This window comes from Nyctibius grandis, chromosome Z (assembly GCF_013368605.1).
Source record: "Nyctibius grandis isolate bNycGra1 chromosome Z, bNycGra1.pri, whole genome shotgun sequence".
Lineage (NCBI taxonomy): Eukaryota > Metazoa > Chordata > Aves > Nyctibiiformes > Nyctibiidae > Nyctibius > Nyctibius grandis.
In genome coordinates this window covers 54,774,633-54,801,122 of record NC_090695.1, presented here as the reverse complement: position 1 = coordinate 54,801,122, position 26,490 = coordinate 54,774,633, and the positions used below count along the sequence as shown (strand labels likewise).

The 26,490-nt window shown below is 40.3% G+C and overlaps 1 protein-coding gene across 4 annotated transcripts in view; it reads left to right on the top strand.

Annotated features, from left to right (window-relative positions):
* Positions 1-26,490, top strand: part of HOOK3 (hook microtubule tethering protein 3) — a 111,705-nt gene that overhangs the window by 3,374 nt on the left and 81,841 nt on the right. For all 4 annotated transcript variants that reach the window (XM_068422202.1, XM_068422200.1, XM_068422201.1 and 1 more), the window contains exons 2-3: positions 13,515-13,600; positions 26,000-26,072. In XM_068422202.1, the coding sequence (XP_068278303.1) occupies positions 13,515-13,600; positions 26,000-26,072 (159 nt within the window). The remainder of the gene's footprint in view (positions 1-13,514; positions 13,601-25,999; positions 26,073-26,490) is intronic.

The window sequence follows — 26,490 nt, the reverse complement described above, 5'->3', positions numbered from 1 at the left end:
GAATGTTTGCTTGGATGGATGTAGGTGAGATGAAACTGCTCCTCCCTCTGCCAGCTCACGATTTTAATGAATGAGAATATCCCTCAAGCCTTTTACCTTTCATGCCTGCGATGCCTGTTCTGGTATCTTTAAGCTGGAGCAAACTGCTTATCTGTGAATATGTTTTATTTTACTCTCTAGTATTTCACCAACACCCCAATTTTTGGTGTTACACTCTAGCTTGGGGTGTAGCTCTCACTTTTTTTAGCTCTTCGGCAATATTGTCAAATGGGTTCCTGAATCATTTTGGTTCAGGATTTTAAACAGCGGGGAGAGCTTTTGCTTCCTACCACTTTAGCAGGTGACCAGGATGTTATTTTGAGGCAGCCAGGGTACTGGCAACTTGAGCAAAGCTAAACCAAGGACTGGAGCCCAGCTACGGACATCTCAAAGTTGATATTTATACTTTAGCAGTGTTTGCAGCCTACTGTAATTGCAGAACTATTACTCTACAAAAAATCTCCCAGAAGCCTCTTCTGAGACTATTCTTGTCCCTGTGGTATGGTTATCCAAGCTGCACTGCAGCCAAAGCAGTTTAGAAAAACGTGGCTGTGAGGTAAACCTGCAATGATACTCAAAATTGTTTCAGCATATCTAGTACAGTTTCACAACATCTTTTCTGTTTAGAACTTATGACTGGTCTACATATGAGCACATGGATATTTTTTTTTCTTTGTAGTGTCAGGAGTGCTTTTAACTCTGATACATCACTGAGTCGTCTCTTAAAACATGGAGAGCTGTCAAACGTACATGTGTCAGTTACGCTTTAATATGTCTGTATCTGACATCAGTGTGGTGGCTACAGGCTTCTGCTGGGTAATCTGAGAAATTTTCTTTTTTAACACAGAACTTAGATGTGATACTGAAAAGATTGCTTAGCATTGGTATGTAAACAGCAGGATTCCACAAAGAGGTCACTACTGTCTCGTTATAAGCAGCAGATTGCTGTGGAGATGTCATGAACTTTCTTTCCTTCATTATGATAAACGTATCTTGTGCTGCTTCCACCAAGCTGCATCTTGCCTGCTTTCTTTCTCTTCCAACCCTCAAGGCCAAATATAGTTTGTGGTAGACGTGTTAGAACTTTTATGATAAGTGAGAATTTTGTAAGCACTTTACAAACCCGCTCTTTCAGCACCCTCCATTTTGAAAACACTCTGCACATTTATATGGTATCAATCCTCTGACTTTTCTCCTTTTTGGCTGAAAAATCTTCTTAGTACAGTGTATCTCTGTCACCTATGCAGTGGCCTGCCCCCAACTGGAAGGATTTGCCTGTGTTAGTTTGAAATACAAACACCATGTGAGCAAGGGCTGAAACAGACTTTGATTCCTCAAGGAGGCTGCTTGTAAATGCTTTGTAGGCACCCTTTGCAAAGAGGATCGAATTGGCTAGAATTTACTAGGACAGCTATGTTTCCTACTGTCCAGTTACCTCCCTTTTAGACTATGCTGGTTTTGATCCTTGTGCATCTATGGTTTTAAGTACTCTTCTGGTTTCCTGTAGATGCAAAGATTGTAGGAAACTTGCTAAGCCTGTTTAAACTCTTTGTTCTTTCAGTCCTTGATCATTGACCACAAAGTTGCAGGGTTTCATTTTCTTCTGATGGTATCATTGCATCAGCATCTCTTACCTCTTGAAGAAAGCACCACATTTCAGGAGTGGTTGATTGTGCTGGTGATGACAGCAGGTCAAGAAGATAGTTCTGTTTGAATATGTTGATGTTCATACAGAGGGGAAAAACACTGAGCTTGCCAGCAGTCGTGAAACATGGTTCGAGGTATCTGGCAGATCACAGGCCCTGTATCTACCGTGACAGACCAGTAGGTCGAGCAGCCTTTTTTATTTTTGTTGACCCCTCACTAAGATGGTAAAGAATTTGTTGCTCCACACTTTTAGGAGTAGTTGTCTAAGAGAGTGATATTCTGAGCATATCATTCACTATGTTTGAAGGAGATGGGGTATCTAGCACCATTATTAGGTTTTATGGATTTTTTTGACCTATTGCTGAGAGGGAGGTCAAGCAGAGGCGGAAGAACTTCTCTTAAAGATTGTATTGTAGACCAAGTGATATAAGACTGATAATGTATGAATATATGATAATTAAAGATAATAAGGTACAGTTTGTATGTATTCCCTCCCCCTTCACCCCCTCTTCTTTTAAGTCAACAACAGGAAGGAAGGCTGAACACAGAATTTGGAGGTGCAGAGATTATTCTTCATGTATATGTTTTGACACAGTGTTAGATTTTCGTTCTTTGGGGCCTTGTCCCAAATTCTGCCTTTTTTCAATTTACTCCTTTCTGCAGAGCTACTCTATAGTAGTGGTACATTTACACCAATCACTAGTTCTCTGAAGAAAAAAACATTTAGATGTGATTCAGTATGTGCTCAATTTCACCTCCCAATTCTGCCCCCTCTTTTTTTCGTGGGGCGGGGGGAAGGGGGGGGAATTGCGAGATGTTGCATGGAGAAGAAACAGATTTTGCTGCTGAGAACTGTGAACCTTAGTATAAAGGAAACAACTTTTCTGTTAGCTTGTTAATCTCAAGGTGGGAGGTGAGGAGAGAAACCTGTTTCTAATCTTCTTTTTGAAATACTTAAACAGTTACTTCAAAGAGATTAAGTCAAATTGTGAATTTTGCACAATTATCTTTCTTACTGTGAGACCATTTTGAGACTCTGGAACTGGAAGATAATATTCTGACATTTTGTTCTTCCTGGACCATCGGAAGTCTTTGGTGCAATGTGTTTGGCTTCTGTAGAGCAATTGCAGACTTTCAAGTTGTGGAGCAGGGGAGGGGAAGAAGAGGGGCCCAAGACTCAATTGCGCTTGCTGCTCTCTGCCTTCTTGGCTGAGCTGAGGACTCTTGAGTACCATGATAGTTTAGAAAGACTTAACTAAGTTTGGTTTGCCTGCAGCTTCAAAGCCTAAGTCCAGGGTTGCTTAATCAATTTACTTTGCAAGTCCCAGTCACTAATAAAAAACCCTCCAAAATGGCTAGGTTATTGGCCACACAGCAACTAACACTAGCACAAGCTTAAGGCAGGAATGCGTGGCTGGAAGTGAGGGGAAGAGGGTAGTAGTGTCCTTGTGGCTTTTGTTGCCAACAGTCTGACAGGTCTTGCCACACAGGAAAGGGATTAACGCCTTCCCCAACCTACTGGTAGTGGTTTCCTGCCCTGAAGGGTATGCATGTGCTCTTTTTCCTGGCTGCCTTACTTTGCCATATGTGACTTGTTCATTCCCCCAAACAAGAAGTACTAAGCAACTTGTAGGAATGACTAAGAGACAGCATGGAAAGGAGGAGAAAGGTTTTGGTGGAGGGAAAAGCTCTCTAAGGTTAAAGGCAGGGGGAGTCCAGCCAACACTCCACTCCTGCATGTGGGAGGCAAAAGCTTCTGAATATATACAAAGCTGGAGCTGTGTTTCAGTGGACTAGCTGCAGCCACAAAGGGGTGACTGCTTTTCAAAGGGGGCACACAGGAAATGTTCTTGGAGTAGTGCATTTAGTGGAGCAAGTATTGCACAAAAAGATGCATTGTAAATCTGATGATAATGTGCTTCAGCCCTAGAATTTGTAGGGCTCTTTCATGCCATTTAGCTGCAAGCTTCTTTGCAAGTGTCCATTACACTGCAAGAGTAGTGCTTTGTGTCCTCTGTTGAAGTCCCATTGACTAATCGGAGCTAAATCTCTCTGGGTAGCTAAGTTTAGATACTTAAGCTAAACAACAAATGGGTATTCAAACCCCATGTGATGTATGTTTTGGGGGCATTAGAGCTGGGAAATGAGCATCCATATTTTATTCCAGAGTTGAAAAGCATTAAATGGGTTATAGCCTTTCCTACATTCCTGGATTACATAAGATAAACCTTTGAGTGAACTTGTTTGCCATGGCAGCAAGGTATCCATAGTTTTACTGCAGGATAGCAATAAGTAGAAGTAAGTTTGTGTTTAACTGCAACAGAGATTATTATTGTTTTATCGATACCACTGCCCCTTTGGTGATTAGGAAAAAAGCCAGCAGGACTTGATCACTCTGGCATGCTTTAGCTGACTTTGTTTTACGGACAATTCATCTTCCTGTGAAAGACTGTTTCCACGATTATCAGAAAGTTTGTGCAGATGATATTTCAGCAGAACTTAGTGCTCTTGGATTCATCTTCTGTGCATTTGGGGGAGAGTTCTTTATTTCACCTGTCAATAAAGACAGTACTTCTCATCTGAATTATAGCTGCAAGAGGGTGGAGTTGTGGGCTTTAAATAGTTATTCTTCTTTTTCTGTATTTTACAAGGGGAAAGCTGTCATCTATGCTCACCTTTTTCTTTTGTTTAAGTAATATTAGAAAGACGTATAAATTTGGACTACTAGTATGCAAAGTTTTTCTCGCTAACTACTAGCCAAGAAGTTAATGGACATTGCTTTGCCTTATGCCATCAAATAGAAGCTATGCCTTGCTACTTGTCCTTTATCTTAGTATGGATCAATTTGGGCGTGTTTGCTGGGTGCTATTCAGGTTTCTAGTAGCCTAGCAGTCTTCATTCAGGATAAAAAGAATTTCTCCTTCGTTCATTGAACACTGTTCTGGTATTTGTATTTAACATCTACTTTTAGAGAACAGTTCCGTTATCCTCCTGTGGTGAAACTTCATAGAATCATAGAGTCTTTTTGGTTGGAAAGGACCTTTAAGATCGAGTCCAACTGTTAACCTAACACTACCAAGTCCACCACTAAACCGTGTCCCTAAGCACCACGTCTATGCGTCTTTTAAATACCTCCAGGGATGGCGACTCCACCACTTCCCTGGGCAGCCTGTTCCAATGCTTGATAACCCTTTTGGTGAAGAAATTTTTCCTGATATCCAATCTCAAACTCCCCTGGCACAATTCTATGGGTTGAATTATCATCTAGGTTTCTGTGAGTCAAAGAGTACTGAAGACGGAAGATATCCTACGCTGCCTATGTTTAATGTGACATCACTTTAATTATGTTATTTTGTCAACTCCGGGTAGTAGAGATGGAAATTTTTGCGCTCTGATCAGCAGAGGAAGCTAGTGATTCACCTCCTGTAAACCCTGCTATTTGTGTTTTCTTCCATGAGAAGATGTTTCTAGTCTTAAAAGGCACTCTTTTGGGTTTCTAAAGTTCATTGGTGCTTGGTGGAGTGTGAATGTATGTGTCCCATAGATGTGGGTGTATTGAGATAATGCTTGGCAGTTTTGAACTTGATAATAGCTTCTATTTTGAGAAAAGAAGAGAAAGTATCAATGGTAAATACTGCTTTTAAATAAAACATGATTAAGTAGATGAAAGCTTGAAAAGAACTGTTGGTTTATGGTGCTGTGTTAGGCCTTCCTATTACGTATTGTATTTTCATTTTATCTTCATCACAAATGCTGTGTAGAATTCTTTTTCATCAGCTAGCTCATCTGGCTTTCAACTGAAACAGGAATACATTCATGTTCTCCATACGAGTTGGTAGGTTAGCTTATCTTCTCATGGATGTTTCTGGAATGGTTAAACCAAACACCATTGAGGCTTGAGACTCTGTTCATTGTATCTTAATAATGTGTTATACTTCAACACTTCAGTCAGCAGCAATTTAGTGGCAATGCCAAGATAGTGCATCTGCTGGTTTATGCTGTTGTGGCTCTCCCATCTCATAGTCCTTTAGTAAGTAAGCTTTAGTCAAGGTGTCTCTTCTACTTTTTGCACTGTGTTTCTGCAAAGGAAATATTTACTCTTTGGAAAACTTAAACTATGAATGAAATATTTTGATTGAGATCTTTCATGACTTTGACCTGTTCAGGTATTTGGGGTCGAGCACAGTATATATAAAATGAGAATGAAATTAATAAAAATAACATTCAACTCCTTCACCCTGAAAGAATCCCCACCCTGGCCAGTAATGTAAAGACCTTGCCATTTCATTGTTTGGCTAATTGAGTGCCTAACCTTACAGCTTGATTACAAAGTAACTCTTGAGATTTTAATAAGGAAAAGGAAATTCTGACAACTTAAAAATCAGTGAAAATATGTGGAAATTGAAACCCTGGAATAAAACTGTTACTTTTTGGAGAACCTGGATCCCCTTTGTTTCATGCAGTCTGCTGCTGTCTTGGAAAGCATGAAAAAATAGCTTATGGCATGACTATCCAAGCAGAAGATAGCAGTGCTACCAACTGGGAGGAGAAAAATGGGTGAAGAAACCTTAAAGTTGTCCAGAAGCGCAGGATCTGGTTATAGGATAGGAATCCAGTTCTCATTATGACAGGTTTGGCTCAATACAAGAATTTGGCATCTGAGGGAGGACAACTTTCTGTATCACATAATTAGATTACCATACTGAAAAAAATTAATGGTCTGGTTTCCTCCAGGCATTGAAGCTGAGTGAAATTAGTTTTGGTGGGATTCTTGCAGATCTCGTAGGTAATATTGGGTGAATGTATGAGGACAGAAGTATCCAGCCCTCCTTAATCTTTCAGTTTGCTCTTTCATGTGTTCTTGTTAATGGCTTGAATAGTGATTCGCATCCAACCTTGCGAGGCTGGTTCTTTTCTTGTTCTTAGTCCTTTTAGCCACTTCTCTCTGTCTTAGCTGTGTGATCTGTTTCTTCTGTGGTGATACAGTATTGTTCTGGGCTCTACATGGCAGCTAGTTGTAAGCTTGCGTAGTCAGTTCCAAAAATGTAGGGAAATAATGGGTAAATAATTCTAAAGGATCATTTATAGGTGGAGAACTACTGTGCTCGGATAAATAAATAATTGGAAACTGGGCATTACCTTTTATTGTGTTTGTGTGTAAGGACATTCAACAAAGGCAAGTGTAGGGTCCTGCACCTGGGGAGGAATAACTCCGTGTACCAGTACAGGCTGGGGGCTGATCTGCTGGAAAGCAGCTCTGCAGAGAAGAACCTGGGTGTTCTGGTGTATAAGTTTACCATGAGCCAACAATGTGCCCTTGTGGCCAAGAAGGCCAGTGGTATCCTGGGGTGTGTGAGGGAGAGTGTGGCCAACAGGTTGAGGGAAGTTATCCTCCCCCTCTACACTGCCCTAGTGAGGCCACACCTGGAGTACTGTGTGCAGTTCTGGGCCCCCCAGTTCAAGAAAGGTAAGGAACTACTGGAGAGAGTCCAGCGGAGGGCTACAAAGATGATGAGGGGACTGGAGCATCTCTCTTATGAGGAAAGGCTGAGGGAGCTGGGTCTGGTTAGCCTGGAGAAGAGAAGACTGAGCGGGGATCCTATCAATGCTTACAAATACCTTAGGGACGGCTGTTAAGAGGATGGAGCCAGACTCTTCTCAGTGGTGCCCCGTGACAGGACAAGGGGCAATGGGCACAAACTGAAACATGGGAAGTTCCATCTAAATATGAGAAAAACATGTTTACTTTGAGGGTGGCAGAGCACTGGAACAGGCTGCCCAGGGAGGTTGTGGAGTCTCCTTCTCTGTAGACATTCAAAACCCGCCTGGATGTGACCCTGTGCAACGTGCTTCAGGGGAACCTGCTTTGACAGGGGATTGGACTAGATGATCTCCAGAGGTCCCTTCCAACCCTAACCATTCTGTGATTCTGTAACCAGTCACAGAGTGTTCTATCTGCTAAGAACCTCTAATAAATATTTCATTTGTTACTACAAAAGAAGACTTAAAAGGTCTATTATGCAACTGCACCAGCTATAAAAACCAAGCAATGTATATAATCACTGTGCAAAGAGCAGGTCTTTCATTAACTCTTAGTGTTGAGAATGGAAAGGTACTGGAGAGGTTTTTTTGTCTTTGGGGGTAAGGGGCTTGGTTTTGTGGTTTGTTTGTTTTGTTGGGTTTTTTTTTTTTTGGTTGTTGTTTGTTTGTTTGTTCATTTTTATTTTTTTTTTCCTCCAGCTTCATGGGATGCTAGATTCCCTATCACAACTTTTATCCTGGTCTTCAGCTGCTGTCTTTGGGAACTGAGTGTTTGTCCAGTTCTCTGACCTTCATATCAAGAGTGCTTTTCATGAAATAAGTTTCTACCTACTATCCCTAGTGCTAACAAATCCTCACTAGTCATATATGTAATCCAGAACTGTAACTCAGATTTTCTAAGGTTCTGACTTCCTGCAGCAATTATTTAGTCCCCAGGATAGCCTCCTTTGCATTAAAACAGTCACCTGCTGCTCCTTATTTTAAGTTTTGTATAAAAATTGACAGCTTGTGTTCATGGTTGTGTGAATCAGAGGTCTGGATTAATATTTAATAAGATGGAAAGAACCTATTTCTCTCATTACATGATAGTTGATGGAAGGTGTGAAGGCCTACTAAGGCTAGTGATTGTGCCAAGTAGTTGGTGGTTTTTTTCCCTTTTTTCCCCAGACTCTTGTCTGATAGCATCATGGAATGGTTTGGGTTGGAAGGAGCCTTTAAAGGTCATGTAGTCCAACGACCCTGCAATGAGCAGGGACGTCTTCAACTAGATCAGGTTGCTCAAAGACCCGTCCAACCTGACCTTGAATGTTTCCAGGAATGGGGCACCTACCACCCCTCTGGGCAACCTGTTCCAGTGTTTCACCACCCTCATCATAAAAAATTTCTTCCTTGTATCTAGTCTAAATCTACCTTCCTTTAGTTTAAAACCATTACCCCTTGTCCTATCACAAGAAGCCCTCCTAAGAAGTCTGTCCCTATTTTTCCTTTAAGTACTGAAAGGCCACAATAAGGTCTCCCTGGAGCCTTCTCTTCTCCAGGCTGAACAACCCCAACTCTCAGCCTTTCCTCACAGGAGAGGTGTTCTATCCCTCTGATCATTTTCGTGGCCCTCCTCTGGGCCCGGTCCAACAGGTCCATGTCTTTCCTGTACTAATGATCCCAGAGCTGGACGCAGCACTCTAGGTGGGGTCTCATGAGAGCGGAGTAGAATGGGAGAATCACCTCCCTCGACCTGCTGGCCACACTTCTTTTGGTGCAGCCCAGGATGCAGTTGGTTTTCTGGGCTGTGAGCACACATTGCAGGGTGAGAGAGAAGGCTTCCAGGAGGAAACACATCACAACGCACAAGAAGGGCAGTGTTTTAACAGCTGTTATTGAATAGCTTAATTTAGAGGCACACACACAAAAATATTTGCTTCTTTGTCTCCACAGCTGGACTCTGCTTCCGCATTGCCACATCCTTATCATTCTTCTCCCTTCTGGAAAATGAATTCTACTGTTTCTTCGAGTGGTTTAGCATTTTGTAGAACTATCTGAGAATGGTATAGGAGTTTAACTTTGACATAAATTTGTAAAGCTGTTTTATGTAGGTTTTTTTTTAAGAAAATTTGTTACTTTCATACCTCTGACGGATATGAAAAGGATATAGTTTGTTTTAAGAGCTGAATAAATGTTTTGTATCATAAATTTGACACCTTAATTGAAATATTATGCTGTGTATTCCTTTCCTATGCAAGCAAAGACATTTATTACAAAATTTTAAGGTATGTGAAGAAATAAGTCATATAATTAGTTTTAGTCTGTCTTTCTGTTCTTTGTCATTGAACTATAAAAAACCGTTATTGTCCTCAATGTCAATCTTGCATGTGTGACTGTGGGGAAAAAAGAGTTCAGACTGGTTACCTGAGCCTTAATGACAGTTTTGACCTCTTCTTGTGTATAAAATATGGGGGAAGTATGATGATAAAATTAGTTACAAAACAGCAGAGAGTATGTATCTTGTTTTTCTGTGTCGTGGAAATAGTCTTAGCAACCTTTCTTCTTGCATCAGTCAGTGGTATCTCCTATGTACACTTTTATTTGGTCAAGGAGGTGTTTCATATATCAAGATACAAAATCAATTTTAAAAAATCTGATTAGTTTGCGGTCTGTTTGAAGACCTGCTTAATGTTCGTATTGCTTATTTGAAAAGAGCATTTCACTCTATTTTTAAAAAAATCATAATAGTAGTACTTCTTAAGTGATTTTTTGATTTGGCTGTTGTGCAGCAAAGTGATTTAAATTTCATTTTTTAAAGGTATAATATGCAAAATCAGAAACAAGTTTGCCTTGTCTATGCTTGAGGATTTTATCCTTATAAAATCTTGAATATCTTCAAGCGTAAGCATCTATGATGCCATTGCAGCTTTTTTTTGCTAGAAGTTATTATTTCCTGTTTAATGTATTGCTGGGTTTGTGGATTCAGACTTGGAATTGTCTCTGTATTCCTTCAACAGTATTGCTGCAATTCAGAGACTGTAGGTAAATTCAATTTTCTGGTGAAATAGCAATTTGATGTTATATCCTGTTTTGTGGTGTTTTTCCTGAGTGTGGTTTTTGTACCCACCCACCCTGATTTTCACCTAGCATGTCTGCAATCTATGATGGCTTCTTGATTCTCTGGAGATGAAGTGAGGAGCTCTGTTTTCTGGGTAGCTCAGACCAAGCTATAGGAAAACCTACTGAGTGTGAAGTGTAGAAGTCACTTCTGTCTGTTTTGTATGCCACACAGTAATTTGTTCTTGTACTTCTAGAACATGGACATCATTCACGACTCTTTGTCGGTCACTGTTGAATTTGCTCAGCAAACATGCTCTGAGAGCTTATTTTTTTGGCTCTTCAGGGACATCATTGCTGGTTTTTTTGTTTCCTAATCGAGTGCAGGTTTTTTTTTTTCTTCCAGGGTAAAGGAAAGAAAGGAGCATTGTGTTCCTTTCCAACCAGCTAGGTACTTGTTCTCTAAATTAATATTAAATGGCATTGCTGGAGTGCCTACGTGACATTCCAAAGGTATTCTGAGAATCTGGATATTGTGCTCTTGATTTTTGAGAGCCTTCCCTTCAAAAAAGGACCTGCAAAATTTCCCAGTGTTATATAAATTGTATTTTATTTCAAGATACATATCTAGAGGGCATTTATTGGGAAATGGCTTGGACCAGCATTAGTGTTTCAAACGCCACTAAAGCATGAATGGTTGTACATTACATTCAGAAAAAAAAAAAAATCTAACATTTATGTAGCCTGAAGCTGCACACTCTCTTGTGGGCTTTCTTATCACTGGTGCAAATGAGTAGTGCTTCTTACAAATTAAGACTGGGCTTCTCCTAGGAGGAGGATAAAAGCAGAGAGCATTAGGCAGATACCCTTCGAGTGACATCATCAGAACTATTTTCACAAAACTCATCCACATCCTTTAAAAATAATGTTCACTTAAAGCAAATGATCAAATAACTTAGACCAGTTGAAAAGACTGTACTGAAGCAGAAAGGCTCTTTTCCACACCAAGAGAGGAAGGGAGAAAAGAGCTTAGTCTTGCGTATTTGTACATTTGCTTATATGGTGGGGGAAGGTTTCAGCCTGTATGCTGTATGCATGAAAATGGAGTTGATGAATAGAAGCCGTACAGAAGTTAAGTGTATTGATGAGTGTTTTTTTGTTAAGAGATTATTCTTGCTCCTGTGTAATCTAGAATGTTACACAGCATCCTCAGAAAATTAACCTTAGGTTGGTCTCAGTGTGTTCAGTGTGCAGTCTGTGGAGGGGAACTTGTTACAAACGAACTCATCTTTAGTCATAAGTAGTTCTGTCATCAAACAGCTCAGTCCTATGGTCCTTGCCATTCCCCTTCAGAATAGCAGCATTTTCAAATCTTAGCTTCTGTATGAAGACCAGAGGCTTGCCATTATATGGACCTTACTTACTGTCACTGTGTTAATAAAACACCCTGAAATATTCAGAACACTAGTAGTGCATAGACTTATTAGGGGTTAGCAGCATTGTGCTCTCCTCTTCCATCTGATAGTAGGGAATAGTTAAGGCTGGAGTATGTATGTCCGTCTGTGTTTGATCTGGTTGTGGGGAGCCTATGAGAGTTTTGTGTGATTTTCTTTCCTTAGGCAGATTGTAATGTTTTCCCAGTCTTTTTTGTGTGTTTTTCTTGTAATTAGCTAACTTCGTCCTGTTCTTTTGCTTTCTATGAAGATGAGAAAGAGTTAAGTGCTGTCATCTTTTCTAACTGTATTGCTCATAACTGAATTGGGCAGGTTATTTTGCAAGTTTCTTCAACTGGAAAATTATTAAGACCTTTCTGTGCATCCTTCTTCCCGAAGAGTCGGTGACCATATTTATGAATGCCCTGTCATTCAGGAAGCACCAAAAAACCAGCAAGATTGGCTATTAAAGGTTTTTCTCACCTTCAAAATAGATATTGGAAAGGTTTGCAACCTGAGTGACTAGAAGATTAAAAACCGTATTTCTACTTTACTAATAGTATGCTTGTGTTCCTGTTCCTGTGAGGCTGCAAAATACCGATTTTAAATGCCTTTGTCCATTTAGAATAACTGTGACTCTCCAAGCTTTAAATTTGCATATCCTCCGTCTGAAAAATCATTTTGTCAATGAAACTGGAAAGTATGGGTGATGACTGTGGGCCTAATTCTGCTCACGCTGAGGTCAGTTTAGAATAAGAGGACTTAAGGCAATATTAAGCATTTTTGAGTTTAAAAAAGAGAGGGAATGTAGGAAGGTGATGTGAATCTCTTTAGAAGAAATGGATATTGGAGCTCAGAACACGAGAGAAATTAGTAGAGTGCTGTATAATGATAGGTGTACTGATATTACTGCTTATTGCAGATAATGTCCCTGATGTCAGTTCTGGGCTTCCCAGTTCAAGAGGGACAGAGATCTACTGGAGGGAGTCCAACGGAGGGCTACGAGGATGATTAAGGGACTGGAACACCTGCCTTATGAGGAAAGGTTGAGAGACCTGAGGCTTTTTAGTCTGGAGAAGAGAAGACTGAGAGGGGATCTGATTAATGTGTATAAATACATGAGGACTGGGTGTCAAGAGGAAAGGGGCAACCTCTTTTCACTTGTGCGCTGCGATAGGACAAGGGGCAATGGATGCAAGCTAGAGCACAGGAAGTTCAACCTCAGCATGAGGAAGAACTTCTTTACCGTAAGGGTTACAGAGCACTGGAACAGGCTCCCCAGAAAGGTTGTGGAGCCTCCTTCTCTGGAGGCTTTCAAGACCCGTCTGGATGCGTTCCTGTGTAACCTGCCCTAGATTGGTCCTGCTCTGGCAGGGGGGTTGGACTTGATGATCTCCAGAGGTCCCTTCCAACCCCTAACGTTCTATGATTCTATGATTAGTGTTACTTCTAAAAGCTGAGTTTCTTACATACATTCATTGAGAGAGTGTACTTGAATGTACGCTGCAGAAGTACTGGAATGAGAGAACAGGAGGCCCAGTGACTTTCCAAATTAGAAAATTCTATGGAAAATTTGCCTTTTGGAGAATGTCCTGCTGTTATTTGTAGCAAAGTTTAAAAGTTTGCAAAAACAAAGATGCTGAGCCCTGTCAGTAGTTAATTTCCTTGATTGCTGTTAAATCTAAAGCTTCTTAATTCCTAACACATACACTAAACATCTGGGGTTTACTTTATTCTGTTTGCTATTTTGTAGCATTTTCTTTTGAAAATCCCTTGACATTGACGTAAAAGAAGATGACCTTTTCCTTTCTCCCATAGATCCAAACGTTTAATGTTGAGGCACCATGCCAGACCGTGGAAGATTTAACGAATGGGGTTGTGATGGCCCAGGTTCTTCAAAAAATGTAAGAAATGGTTTATTTAATGAATGAAATACACACAGTTTTATTATCTATACATTTTTTCTGTATTTAAGTGTATTTTAGTTCAAACTTGGCTGATATTCCATAAGAATGTGGCTTTTCATGTGCTTAGACAGTACCTCAATCTGGAATGTGACTAATGTGTTTTTTTTCTTCATAGTTTTCAGGTAACAATCTTAAATGGGAAAAAAAAAAAAGTTTTGTTTTAGGGAGGTATTTATTCAAGTGTAAGCTTACTGGAAAGTAAGTTGGATTAAAACCAAGCTTACAAATTCCATCTTTTAAAAATAGTTGGAACAGGTGTGAGGTAAGGTATTGGCCCTGATCATTGTTTGAAACTACAGTGAGTATATCGGTTATATTAGAATTAGTTTCATGCAAAACAACTTCTGTGATAAACTGAATGGAACTGTCAGTTTAGTTGTTTGCAAGGATACTACTTTCTTGAAAGTCAGTGAAGGAATAATAGCTGTTACACTAGATAGTGTTTTTATTCTTCTGAACTTTAAGATCAAATAGGATAAAATCCATTACTTCAACATCTCAGTGTAATCTAGGATGTTTCTGGGGACTACAGATATGCTTCTGAAATGTAGCTATATGCAGAACTACCTGTTTTCACAGAAACACAACTTTTTATCATTCATTAGAAACTTAAGCAGCATTTACCAAAGTCAGCAGTCCAAATTGAGCATATTAGTTCCTACAGGCCTATTTTTTTAAAAATTATATGCTTTATTGCTTGTAACAAGAAGAGTGTCTTGAGTGTAAATGCAGAATAACATGTTTGCTATGTAATTTGTTGAAAATCAAAACTGGACAGGAACAGAATAGGTATGAACAGCTTTCCATTTGAGTTCTTCTGGTTTGCATCAAAGAATTGTAGAATGGTTGAGGTTGGAAGACACCTCTGGAGTGTTTAATCCAACTTGCCTGCTCGAAGCAGAGTCTGCTAGAGCAGGTTGTCCCCAGGATTGTGTCTAGTCAGATTTTGAGTACATGGGAGAATGGAGACTCCACAGCCCTTCTGGGCTACCTGTTCCAATATTCAATTGTCTTCACAGTTGAGGGAAAAAAAAGCTGCAGGGGCATTTTTTTTCTTTATGTTCAGATGGAAGTATTTGTCTTTCAATTTGTGCCCACTGCCTCTTGTCTATTCACTGGATACCACTGAGAAGATTATGTGAGAGTGTAAAGAAGGAGGAGTCATCAGGTATTTATACACAGGATTGCTAAGATCCCATTGAGCCTTCTCTTCTTGAGTCTAAACAGACACAGCTTGCTAAGTCTCACCTTGTATGACAGATGCTCCAGTCTGTTAATCATCTTAATTGCCCTTTGCTGTACTTCCTTCTGTATCCGGGTGTCTCTCATACTGGGCACAGGAGCCCAGGGCACAGCGCTTCAGGTGTGGTCTCACCAGACCTTAGTGGTACCTCCCTTGGCCTGCTGGCAATGCTCTTCCCAATGCAGTCCAGGCTGTGGCTGGACTTCTTTGCCACAAGGGCACATTGCTGGAATGTGTTCAGCTTGGTTTCTACCAAGCTGCTTCTCTGCAAAGCTGCTTTGCAACCAGTTGGCCCCCAGGATATACTGGTGCATGGTGTTTGTGCTTACTTTTGCTGAAATGCATAAGGTTCCTGTCAGCCCGTTTCTCTAGCCTGTCAAAGTCCTTCCAAATGCAGCACAACTATCAGGTGTATCAAACACTCCTTCCAGTTTTGTATTATCTGAAAACTTACACTCCGTTCCATCATATAGGTCATTATTAAAGATATTTAATACTATTGACACCTTGGGTATGCTGCTAGTGGACTGGCCTCCAGCTGGACTTCACGCTGCTGCTCATAACCCTTTGAGCCTGGCAGTTCAGCCATTTTTCAGCCCACCTCACTATCCATTTACCCAAGCCATGCTTGATCAGTTTGTGTCTGATGATATTATCCTGCTCAGGTGGTCTGTAGTGGGCACCAATAACAATGTCTTCTATGTTGTTCTGCCTGGTCATCCTGACCCATAATATCTCAGCTGGCTCATCATCCATCCCAAGGCAGAGCTCATGCATTCCTGCTGCTCTCTTACATAAAGGGCACCTCCCTGTCACTGCCTTCCCAGCTTATTCTTCCTGAAGAGCCTGTATTCATTCATGTCAGCAGCGTTGTCATGTGAGCCATCCTACCATGTTGTCATGATCCCGATGAGTCTGTGGCCTTGTGACTATACACAGAGCTCTGTTTCCTCCTGTTTGTTCTGCATGTTGCATGCAGTAGTGCACAGGCGCTTCACATGTGCATCCAGTCTTGCTGATTCACAAGGATGGAAGCTTTCCCTGTAGTGGTTTTCAGTAGACCTTGCCTTATTTAGTACATATGCTCAGGGTGACCCCAGTTCAGCCCTGTTTTGTTGACTATGAGCTGTCTTTTGTTCATGTCATCCCACACCCTTTGCTTGCCAGCAGAGTCTGCTACTTGGTCACTTGATGTTTGGTTGTATTTTCCCTCCTTTATTGTTCCTCATTTCAAACTGTTCTTGCCAGGTTGGCCAGCCTGTTGACAAAGATGCTTCTGCCCAGCATAGTCAGGTGGATCCCATCTCTTCCGAGTAGTCCTTGATTATCAAAGAGGGTTCTATGGTCATAGAAACCAAAACCCTGTTGCCAACACCAATTCACAGCTGGTTATTGACCTGCAGGATCTGTCTGCTCCTCAAGCCCTTTCTGGTAACTGGCACGACTGGGGAGAACACCACTAGGGCCTTGACCATAGTTTCCAGAGCCATGTAATCATACTCAGTACTTTCCAGGTCTCCCTAGCTGTATAGCAGGTGCCCAGGTGGAAGAGCAGAAGGAGTAATAGTCTGAGGGCTGGACAAGCTTTGGCAGTCTTTCAACAATACCATGGATTCATGCCACTAGCAAGCAGCAACCCTTCTTAGATGACAAGTTAGTTGGAAGATGAGGGTCCTCCATCCCTTGCTAACGCTTGCCACTTCCCTCTTGTGCTGCTGCGTGGCTCAGGTTTACTGAACACAGATGATTTGTTTGACAGAGCTCCTAGCCCCTTAACTGCTATGAGGGCACTGAATCTTTTCTGTAGTTGCAAATCTCCAGGTGGAACAGGAGCCTTCCTCCTAGTGAAAGAAAGAGCTGCCAGTTTACAGGAAGAAAAAAGGGGGAAAGAGAAAATCTCCATGTAGTGAACTATTTCAAGGGAATACTTTCTAGCACATAGAAAGGTAAGATCTGGAGCATAGAATCCTAAAGCCTTGAGGTAGAGAACAGTCTGTCTTTCCTACCTGAAACTTCAAAGAAGATGTAATGCTGCAAAGTTTCTTTCTGCACTTAATTTCTCCTTCTGTGAGGAAGATGAGGCATGATTTATAAGAATTATTCAATCCTTACGTATTTTTGCATCAAACAAAACTAATTTCAAGTAATGTCATCAGTCCTCTTGCTTTAGAGTAATTGAAGCAGTCTTTGTACTGTTTTAATGTATTTTGCTGATACACAAAAGGTGTCACGACACTGGCCCCCCAGTAGAAATGGATTTTCCATCCCAGCATTTAAATCAGCTCACTTGTATGTTTTTTGAAGTCTGAACATCAAGTTTGCAAGTCTGAAGGTAAATACAACATAAATTGGATACTGTTCCTGTTTTTTTTAGGATTGGAAAGATATCATCCTTTTTTACCTGCTGAGCTATAAAAAGATGATGACCATTTAAATGATGTGTTCAGGAAACTTTATAGTAAGTCAGGATTTCTGCATAATCATCTGTGAATCTGTTTTCAGAGCATTTAGAAAAAATGTAATAGTGACATGTTTAATATGGGTATTTATCTGTCTTGAACTTCTGTAGTTCTTCCGTGGTGTACAGGTTCCACTTAACTTAATGATGGGCCAACAGTTGATAACTGTGTATATTCTTGATTGACTAGTTCAAAGGCTAATCAGAATTTGGATCTAAAACATAATATGCCGTGATACAAACCAAAATGAAACTTGAGTGTCAAAGGCCCCTCAATAACCTTACTGACTATTTTAGCCTGGTACTACCATGACTTGAAATAATGCCTTTCTCCCTACCTTGGTATTAAGAAAGGAAAACTGTTCTGAGATACTGTTTTCAGCTGATGAACAGATGTTTTAAAAAGAGATGTACAAGACAAATATTGCATTTCTTTAGCAAGATTTTAAAGTATTTCCTGTAGCAATTGCCATGCTGACACTGAATGTGGTAAATTTAGTTTACCCAGTTTATATGTAAAGATAGCTAAGCAATTTAAAGTTCTTTCTCAGTACCCTAGGTAATAATTTGAAGCTGACAAAATTAGTATTTAGCTGTCTTACTTTCTGATAGTTGTACTTCAGATTTACCATTTTGCATACTTGTGCAATGAAAACATTGATTCTCATGGGGGGATTTAGCAATAATGTTGCTAAATCTTGACCTCATTCCTCTTGAGATAAACTTTGAAGTGCAGCAGCAAGCTGATCTTGGATTTTAATACAAGAATGATAACATATGAACAATTTTTGAGGGAAAATATTGCTGCTTTTTTTTGTGGTAACAGAAGATGGCTCCAATTGATTTTTTGAAGTCGATACCAAGGGTTGCAGAATAGCCAGACATTGTCTGTTTCCATAGACATGAGAGATGGGAACATAGGCCAAATACAGAGATCAGCATTTATATAGTTGACTAGAAAACTGATCAGGAGCATGTTGACAAAGCCATTTTAAGTATTATTTCTTGAAAACAAAACCAAATTCAACACTTAACAGTGAAATCCTCCTTTTGCTCCTTCAAACAGATACCAAAGGAAGAATACTTAGTCAGGAATCAGGGAATGTTCAACAATACGAAGCAAGTCCAGAGCAGGCTTTTCCAGTCTCCCCTTCTTTTTATATTAGCAGCACTGGCTCCTTCTCTGTCCCAAGAAAGGTAACCACATACAAGAAAATTTTTGCAGGTATGGAAATGTGTAAGAGCAAGACAGCTGGGTGCTTGAGGTTACTTGGAAAAGTCATGCAGTGATATTAAATAGCAAAGAGCAAGCATAGCCTAGAAGCACCGGGTCACTGCAAACAGATGCCATTTGCTGTGAAAACTTGAACAGTTGTGGCTTTGACATGAAAATCTCTCAACAAGTTAATCTTCAGAGGACAAATTTATTGTCTCAACTGGAGACACAAAGCTTAAACATTGTTATTCTTACCCCATTGAGAAGGGTAAACTACTGTTTCTGTAATGGATGTTCCTTGAAATTTGGGTGTCTTTCAGTATAGCTGCCTCCCATTTAGGATTCGTCATCAATGTGTGTTCTTTGAAGCTAATAGTACTAATAGGTTAGTTACGTAAATGTGGGAGGGGAGAGTTCTGACAACTTTGGGGTGCGTCAGGACTTTTACTATAGTAAATTAATTAATGTTTAAAAAATAGCTGAAAGAGCAGATTAATATAGCCAGTGAAAATTAAAAAAAAAAGTTTGCTGTGAATGAAGAAAATGCAGTCAGTGAGGAATTCAAATTACGTGAGGTAGAGCATTGATGGAAAATTGAAAGGTGTTAGGGTGGTCCAGTGATCTGGATATATTTCTATAGGAGAGTAAGGATAGCATTTCTTCTGGAAAAGTTTACAGTTCAAAAGTCTGAACTCTTTATTCTTTCTATTTTTCTTTAACCTCTACCTTCATAGAAAAAGTCCATTGGTACTTATGAGGACTGGAGATAGTGGAAACAAGATGAGATTAAGATAATTTCAAAGAGATCCCTAGTTCAGGGAATTAGTTGCTTTAGATATACAGAAAATTTGCACAACACAACTGTAGGATTTGTTGTCAATGAAAGAAAAAAAGGAAGAATGTTGCTTACTCATCAGCTGATAAAAACCAGCTATGCCTTGTGTCAAGAGTTTATAAGGGGCCACCAGCTCCTTCCATTGTTCTAAATTTTTTGTACATTATTCTCAATATTTTTTGCACTCAAGTTAGCAGCCCATTTGTAAGTAAGGGCCATTCATCAGAAGTAACAGCTCATGTAGCAGAATTTTCCATAATAAAACTGCTGGAAGAGACTGTAACAAGAAAACAGTACAGAGGGAATTACTGATACATTAAGAACCTTTTCACTGATGTAGTGTGTGATATAAAATAGCAGAAATGTGTGCTATGTAATGAAGCATGAACATTTTGCTTACAGATTCAGTTGTTAATAAACATATGTTGGTAAATCCCTGAAAGACAATTTCTTTCTTTTTATCATAAAACCTTTGTCTTCAAATTTCAAGTTGAAGTACCATTGAATGGAATTCTCCAGTGCTAACTATATTACCTCAGAGGAAGAAATTAATGCTTTAGGTTGTCTTTTATTGTATTATTCTGTAAGATACACTGTTCATTTGTGTTCAGATGTGAAGGTTATTGGTTCCTCTGACTAGAATTGGTATGAAATACAGTAAGATAAGATGCCTGCACACAGTCAGTGTTGATGATCAGTGCTGTACTCCAGGAGTAAAATTGGAAGCAAAAGAAAATATTTGAACTGTCTATGAGTAGGCTGTCTCCCTAAAATCATGTAGCTTACGCCATTTAGAGCAGATAAAAGTGCAATAGCTTGCTTCTGAAATGCATCCTCTTTTTCCTGGTGTTTTTTTATCGCCTTCACTGAAGTTACTCATGTTTTCACTGTCCATTGGCATCTCTAGAAGAGCATAATTCCCTGTTTTATACTACAGTTTTAAATTTTCCTTTCATCCCACTCTGGAGACTGTTCAGTACAAGGTTTTGTTTTAGTTCTTTCTTCATCTGTCATACTGGCCTTGGTAAATGTAAGAGATGGTATATATTTTCATTTGTCATTTGTGCATTGTGCCCCACTTAATGAATTATTCAGTTGTAATATTATACATTGCAGCATGCTGTGTATGTTTTGACACATGCAGAACACAAAACCCATACTTTTGTATATCAGTGGGGGAGGGAAACTTTTGTAAACAGACATTTCTTAAAGCAGCTTACTGTACCACTGTTAAAATGAGTAATAATCATGAGTTATACTACATGCTCTGTGGGTTGGTTTTCTTCAGAAGAATATTTCTGTCTCTTGGCATCTATGATGTGGAGAGATGATTGCTTAAATAAAGGAAAATTTGCATACAAAATAAGATGGAGATGGTATAAATGAGCACTGCTGAAAACAACATCACATGAAGTGATACAGCATTAACAACAGCATAAGCATCTTGTGCTATGAAGAAAAGTCCCAGTTATCTACAGTACTATTCAGATACTAGGCAGCAATCAACCGATACACAAATACCTTTATAAACCTGGAAGGTTATCCAGTGCAAGAGATTGTCCAAGTTTGGATCTAGGCACAGGCACTTGCTGAATTCAAAAAGCTTGGTTCAAACAAGCCATCTCATGGTAATGATGATGGTCCAGTCAGTTTTCTGCTGACCTTGTTTAGTGCAGTACCTCTTCGAAACGAGCTGGTAGGTTTTGTAATCACAGCTGCTCAATTCTCAACCACACGTTTTCATATTTGCTTAGGTGGTGCTTTTTCAAATGCTGTAAGAAATGACAGCATCTTTCTTAATGACATCGACTAATGGAGTTAAAGAATTCTGAATATGATTGAATCATAATTCCCAAAGATTTAGCAGAGGGAGACTTGTTCACAGCAAGGGCTGTGAATGACCTGATGTCTGGAAGCCCATTTTAAAACATATTTAGAAATTCTGATGGAAAATTTTTTATTTCAGATTTGATTTCCATTAGTTTGATATAAAGAGAAAGCATTGCTGTTGGTATTAATTCTGAACCTTAATCAGACTTTCAAGGACAGAAATGAAATTATAGCAGCACGCTAGGAATGATTCTGAGGTGATTTATGGATGAGGAAAGGATGATCACTCTAGATATGCTTGGTGTTGATACCCAACCTGTTGCTCTTCTGCTTGTTGTATTCTTGGCAAAGTGCTTTTGCAATGTGCTGCTAATTACTATGCAATTTATGTGGAGGTGCAGCAAAGAGAATTGTTGGTACTATTCTGACCACTGTTACGTGTTGTTGGTTTAGAGTGGATCGCTTATCAGCTGCCGAACCCTTGGATACTTCCATGAGGTTTGTATATCTAAAAAGAAAAAAGAAATGGGATCTGTGGAAGAGGACTACCACACTTAGTTTAGATTTAGTTCTCGGGGACCTTCCTTATATATGTCTGATGACATATCTATGTCTGATGACATATATAAAGGTGTAGGTAGCCCAAGACTTCCATCAAGACAGTGAAGGCCAGTTGCTGGTCCATGTGTTACTTTTATTGCAGTAGTAGCTGAGAAAAGTTGCTTAGTTGCTGTTGAAGTACAGGCTTCCAGAGTAGAATGAGCTGGAGCTGACCCTGAAATCCTGTTACTCTTCCTCAGCTGATGCCCTTATGTTGAAAACTGGGTATGCAATATTAACCATCCAGTCAGTCCAAATACAGTTCTGCTTGTGGGCAGTTGCTTATGCTTACCCATGTTGCTTCTGAGTCATTATTTACAAAGAAAATGGTAAGTCACAGAATCACAGAATCAATCAGGTTGGAAGAGACCTCTGGGATCATCAAGTCCAGCCATCGCCCCGACACCACCCTGTCAACTAGACCATGGCACTAAGTGCCATGTCCAGTCTTTTCTTAAACACAACCAGAGGTGGTGACTCCACCACCTCCGTGGGCAGACCGTTCCAATGTCTAATGACCCCTTCTGAGAAGAAATGCTTCCTAATGTCCAACCTGAACCTCCCCTGGCGAAGCTTGAGGCTGTGTCCTCTTGTCCTATCGCTAGTTGCCCGGGAGAAGAGGCCAACTCCCACTCCACTACAGCCTCCCTTCAGGTAGTTGTAGACTGCAATAAGGTCACCTCTGAGCCTCCTCTTCTCCAGGCTAAACAACCCCAGCTCCCTCAGCCGTTCCTCATAGGTCATACCCTCCAGACCCTTCACCAGCTTGGTCACCCTCCTCTGGACTCGCTCCAACACCTCAACATCTTTCTTGAAGTGCGGGGCCCAGAACTGGACACAGTATTCAAGGTGCGGCCTCACCAGTGCCGAGTAGAGAGGGACGATCACTTGCCTAGACCGGCTGGCTACACTATTCCTAAGAGAGGCCAGGATGCCATTGGCCTTCTTGGCCACCTGGGCACACTGCTGGCTCATGTTCAGCTGGCTGTCGATCAGCAGCCCCAGCTCTCTTTCCTCCGAGCCGCTTTCTAACCACTCTTCCCCCAGCCTGTAGCGCTGCATGGGGTTGTTGTGGCTGAAGTGTAAGACCCGGCACTTGTTCTTGTTGAACCTCATGCCGTTGGTCTCGGCCCATCTATCTAACCTGTCCAGATCCCTCTGTAGGGCCTTCCTATCCTCCAGCAGATCGACACTCCCACCCAGCTTCGTGTCATCTGCAAATTTGCTGAGGGTGCACTCAATCCCTACGTCTAGATCATCTATAAAGATATTGAACAGCACCGGCCCCAGAACTGAGCCCTGGGGAACACCGCTAGTGACCGGCCGCCAGTTGGACTTTGCCCCATTCACCACCCCTCTCTGGGCTGGGCCATCCAGCCAGTTTTTAACCCATCGAAGAGTCCACGCATCCAAGGCCCGGGCTGCCAGTTTGTCTAGGAGGATGCTGTGGGAGACAGTGTCGAATGCCTTACTGAAGTCTAGATAGACTACATCCACAGCCCTGCCCTCATCTACTAAGCGGGTCACTTTGTCATAGAAGGAGATCAGGTTGGTTAAGCAGGACCTGCCTTTCATGAATCCATGCTGGCTGGCCCCGATGCCCCGATTGTCCTGCATGTGCCGTGTAATGGCACTCAGGATGATCTGTTCCATCACCTTGCCTGGCACCGAGGTCAGGCTGACAGGCCTATAGTTCCCTGGATCATCCTTCCGGCCCTTCTTGTAGATGGGCGTTACATTTGCTAATTTCCAGTCAGCTGCAACTTCTCCAGTTAACCAGGACTGCCGGTAGATAATAGAAAGTGGTTTGGCAAGTTCATTTGCCAGTTCCTTCATTCCTCTGGGGTGAATCCCATCCGGGCCCATAACCTTGTGGGTGTGCAATTGGGACAGCAGGTCACAAACTGTCTCCTACCAAGTCAAGAACTGGTATATTCATGGCACTGCAGCCTTGAAGCAGCTGAAGATGTTAGTGACCAAGTGCAATCCTTAAAATGACAAGATACAGTCCTTAAGTTCCGTTGGTCTTTTTTGCTGATGAAGCACAGGTAATTAGGCATACCTGCTTTCTTACTCAGTTGCATGAACACTTTGTAGTTGTGAGTCTGTTGTAAGCAAGGGTCACTTGGCTGTTGGCAATTCCTAGAAGACCAGTCTTAAGGATACTAGGGTGCTTTTTGACTCCACACCTCAAACGGAATCAAGTGGGGCTACATGGGGCTTGAACTCTCTTTTTTTTTTCATTACTATCCAGATGATTTTGTTGTGATTGAGTGGAAGTTTTGCAGATTAAGACTTTTTGCAAGGAGGGCTGTTTGTTTCATGTAAAAGCTGAGCCTTCTTCATCTTGTATGTATTCGAATCAATTTCATTTTCAGGTTTATCTGTCTTCTGAGTGCAGAGAGGCCATATGAACGCGGTTTGGAAGCATCTGTTTCAAAACCAGGTGAAACTCTTGATAAGACATTCCTTTTTCTGTTTCATAGTTTTAAGACTCTGTCATCTGTGCTAGAATTGCACCATTTTTGAATGGGAGTAGTTTGGAGTCATCAACTTAACTAGTAATTAAAGCTGTTCTTCCAGCTATATGTTTGTGGATGCCATGTCAGAGGAAAGGAAATATGCCATAATCTTCACCAAAGTCTGTAACAGAATGTGTAAAAATAGCAATTGGAATGTGTCAGCAGAGAAACATTGCTGTTTGTGATCTCTCTCCATTGCTGTGTATTGTATTATGGGCTGCTTGCAGACCTTGATGCATTATGAAGAAGACACTGTGGGGAAGATTGAGTACAGGAGATACTATGCATCAGGTACAAAGTGTGGCTACAAAGTCTGTGCCCTAATATAAGTACTGATGTAATTGCTGGTTTACAGCATATATGATATAGATGTCATTTGAATCTCCAGACACATTCACAGTTTTCTTGAGCTTCTGCCAAAAGATCTCGTGGCATCTTGCCCTTAAAAAAAGAGCTCAGTCCGGAACCCTTCTATCTGTATAGGATACAGCAGAAAATCTAATAGTACTTGGTGGAAAATGTAGCAGTTTAAGACCAGAAATTAGAATACTTACTTCACATGAAACTCTAAGCTGGCCTACCACACTGACTCTGAAGAGCCTTATGCTTACAAAAAAAGAAACGTGTTTTTTTTTTTCCCTGACTATATTAACTTCATATGTTGGATGATATATGAGCTTTCCCTATATTATGTTGACCTACTCCTTTAAAACCAGTTATTTGTAGCGCATTCTCCCTCCTTAGTTCTGATCATAGCATTTTCAAAATTCTGTATGATATAAGGAAAATTTGACTTAAGTGAACAGTAGAAAATGTTAGCCTTTTAAATGATCTTGGAACTTGGGGGCAGGAGAGTCTTGGGAGTTGTCTTGAAGAAGCAACTTTCGGAAGGTGCTTGTGAGAAAAAGGAAGAGAGGGAAGAAGTTTATAGAAATAGAAGTCTACTCTACAAACAGTAGGTATAGGTGTTCTTTTGTTCTTTATCTTGATTGACTCGTCAAAAGTTCAGAAGATAGAAAACTTCTAAGGAAAGACATTCACAAAAAGATGTGTCTAGGGTTACCATGAAGAGAGATTTGCAAAAACTGATAGTGTTTGGTAGATGAAATAATAATGTGTGTTCTCAGTAGTAAATACTTAACTTCAGTGATACATTTAAACTCTTCTTGCTGTATAAAGACAACATATGTGTTCAGTCTCAAGCTTCCCGTTTAGAAGGTGAATAGTTGCAAGCAGTGTATAGCAGTAGGGGCCTATAATAGGTGGAAAAGTAGTAAGCTTTGTAACGCTTTCAAGTAACGCAAGCAAATATTGCTCCAGCACCGACTGATAAATTAGAGGAAGAAGAACTTACAGAGGGAAAAACTGGCAAAAAGCAGTACAAGTACAGCAGCTTCCTCAAAAGTATTAGCTACTCATGGCACACAAATGAAGCTGTGCTGTCAACAGGGTGCAAGGCCTTAGAAAAGTGAGTAGTAACAGGATTCTCAACTACTATATACAGGCCATGTGTTGGATACAGGAGTAGTCATTTAATTAACCTCCTCCTGAGATAGGGGCTTAATCACTAAGGTACCCTCACAGTTTCTCTAACCTGTTTTTAATGAATACTCTACATTTTTTGTGTTTCAGAGATCCAGTTTACTTTGATGAAAATTGGCTGAACAGGATCAAAACAGAAGTAGGCGATAATTGGAGGCTAAAGGTATTTGACTGACTTTGCTTGTCTGTGAATCTGTATTTCAGTTCTTAATATAATATTGTATCTAAACAGTAGCATATTTCTGGATTAAGACTTTGCTTTATAGTACAGCATTTTTAATTTTAGACCATTTTAATTGCACTTATGTGATTTTTTTATGTTATTATAGTCCTGCACAGTTTAACGAAAAGGCATTTTGAGTTTGTAAATAGATTTCAATAATTTAAAAGAAAAATATTAAAATAAATCTTATGCATCAATTACCTCTCTTTGTTTTTCAGATGTTGAATGAAAGATTTTTTTAAATGCAAAGTGTGAAAGCATTAAAAAAAAGAGCTCTGAGAAGCAGCTGCATAAAAATAGCAGAATAATAAGCAATTTATTTAGATAAAAATGGCAAAGTGTTGTTTCCTTTTACTTT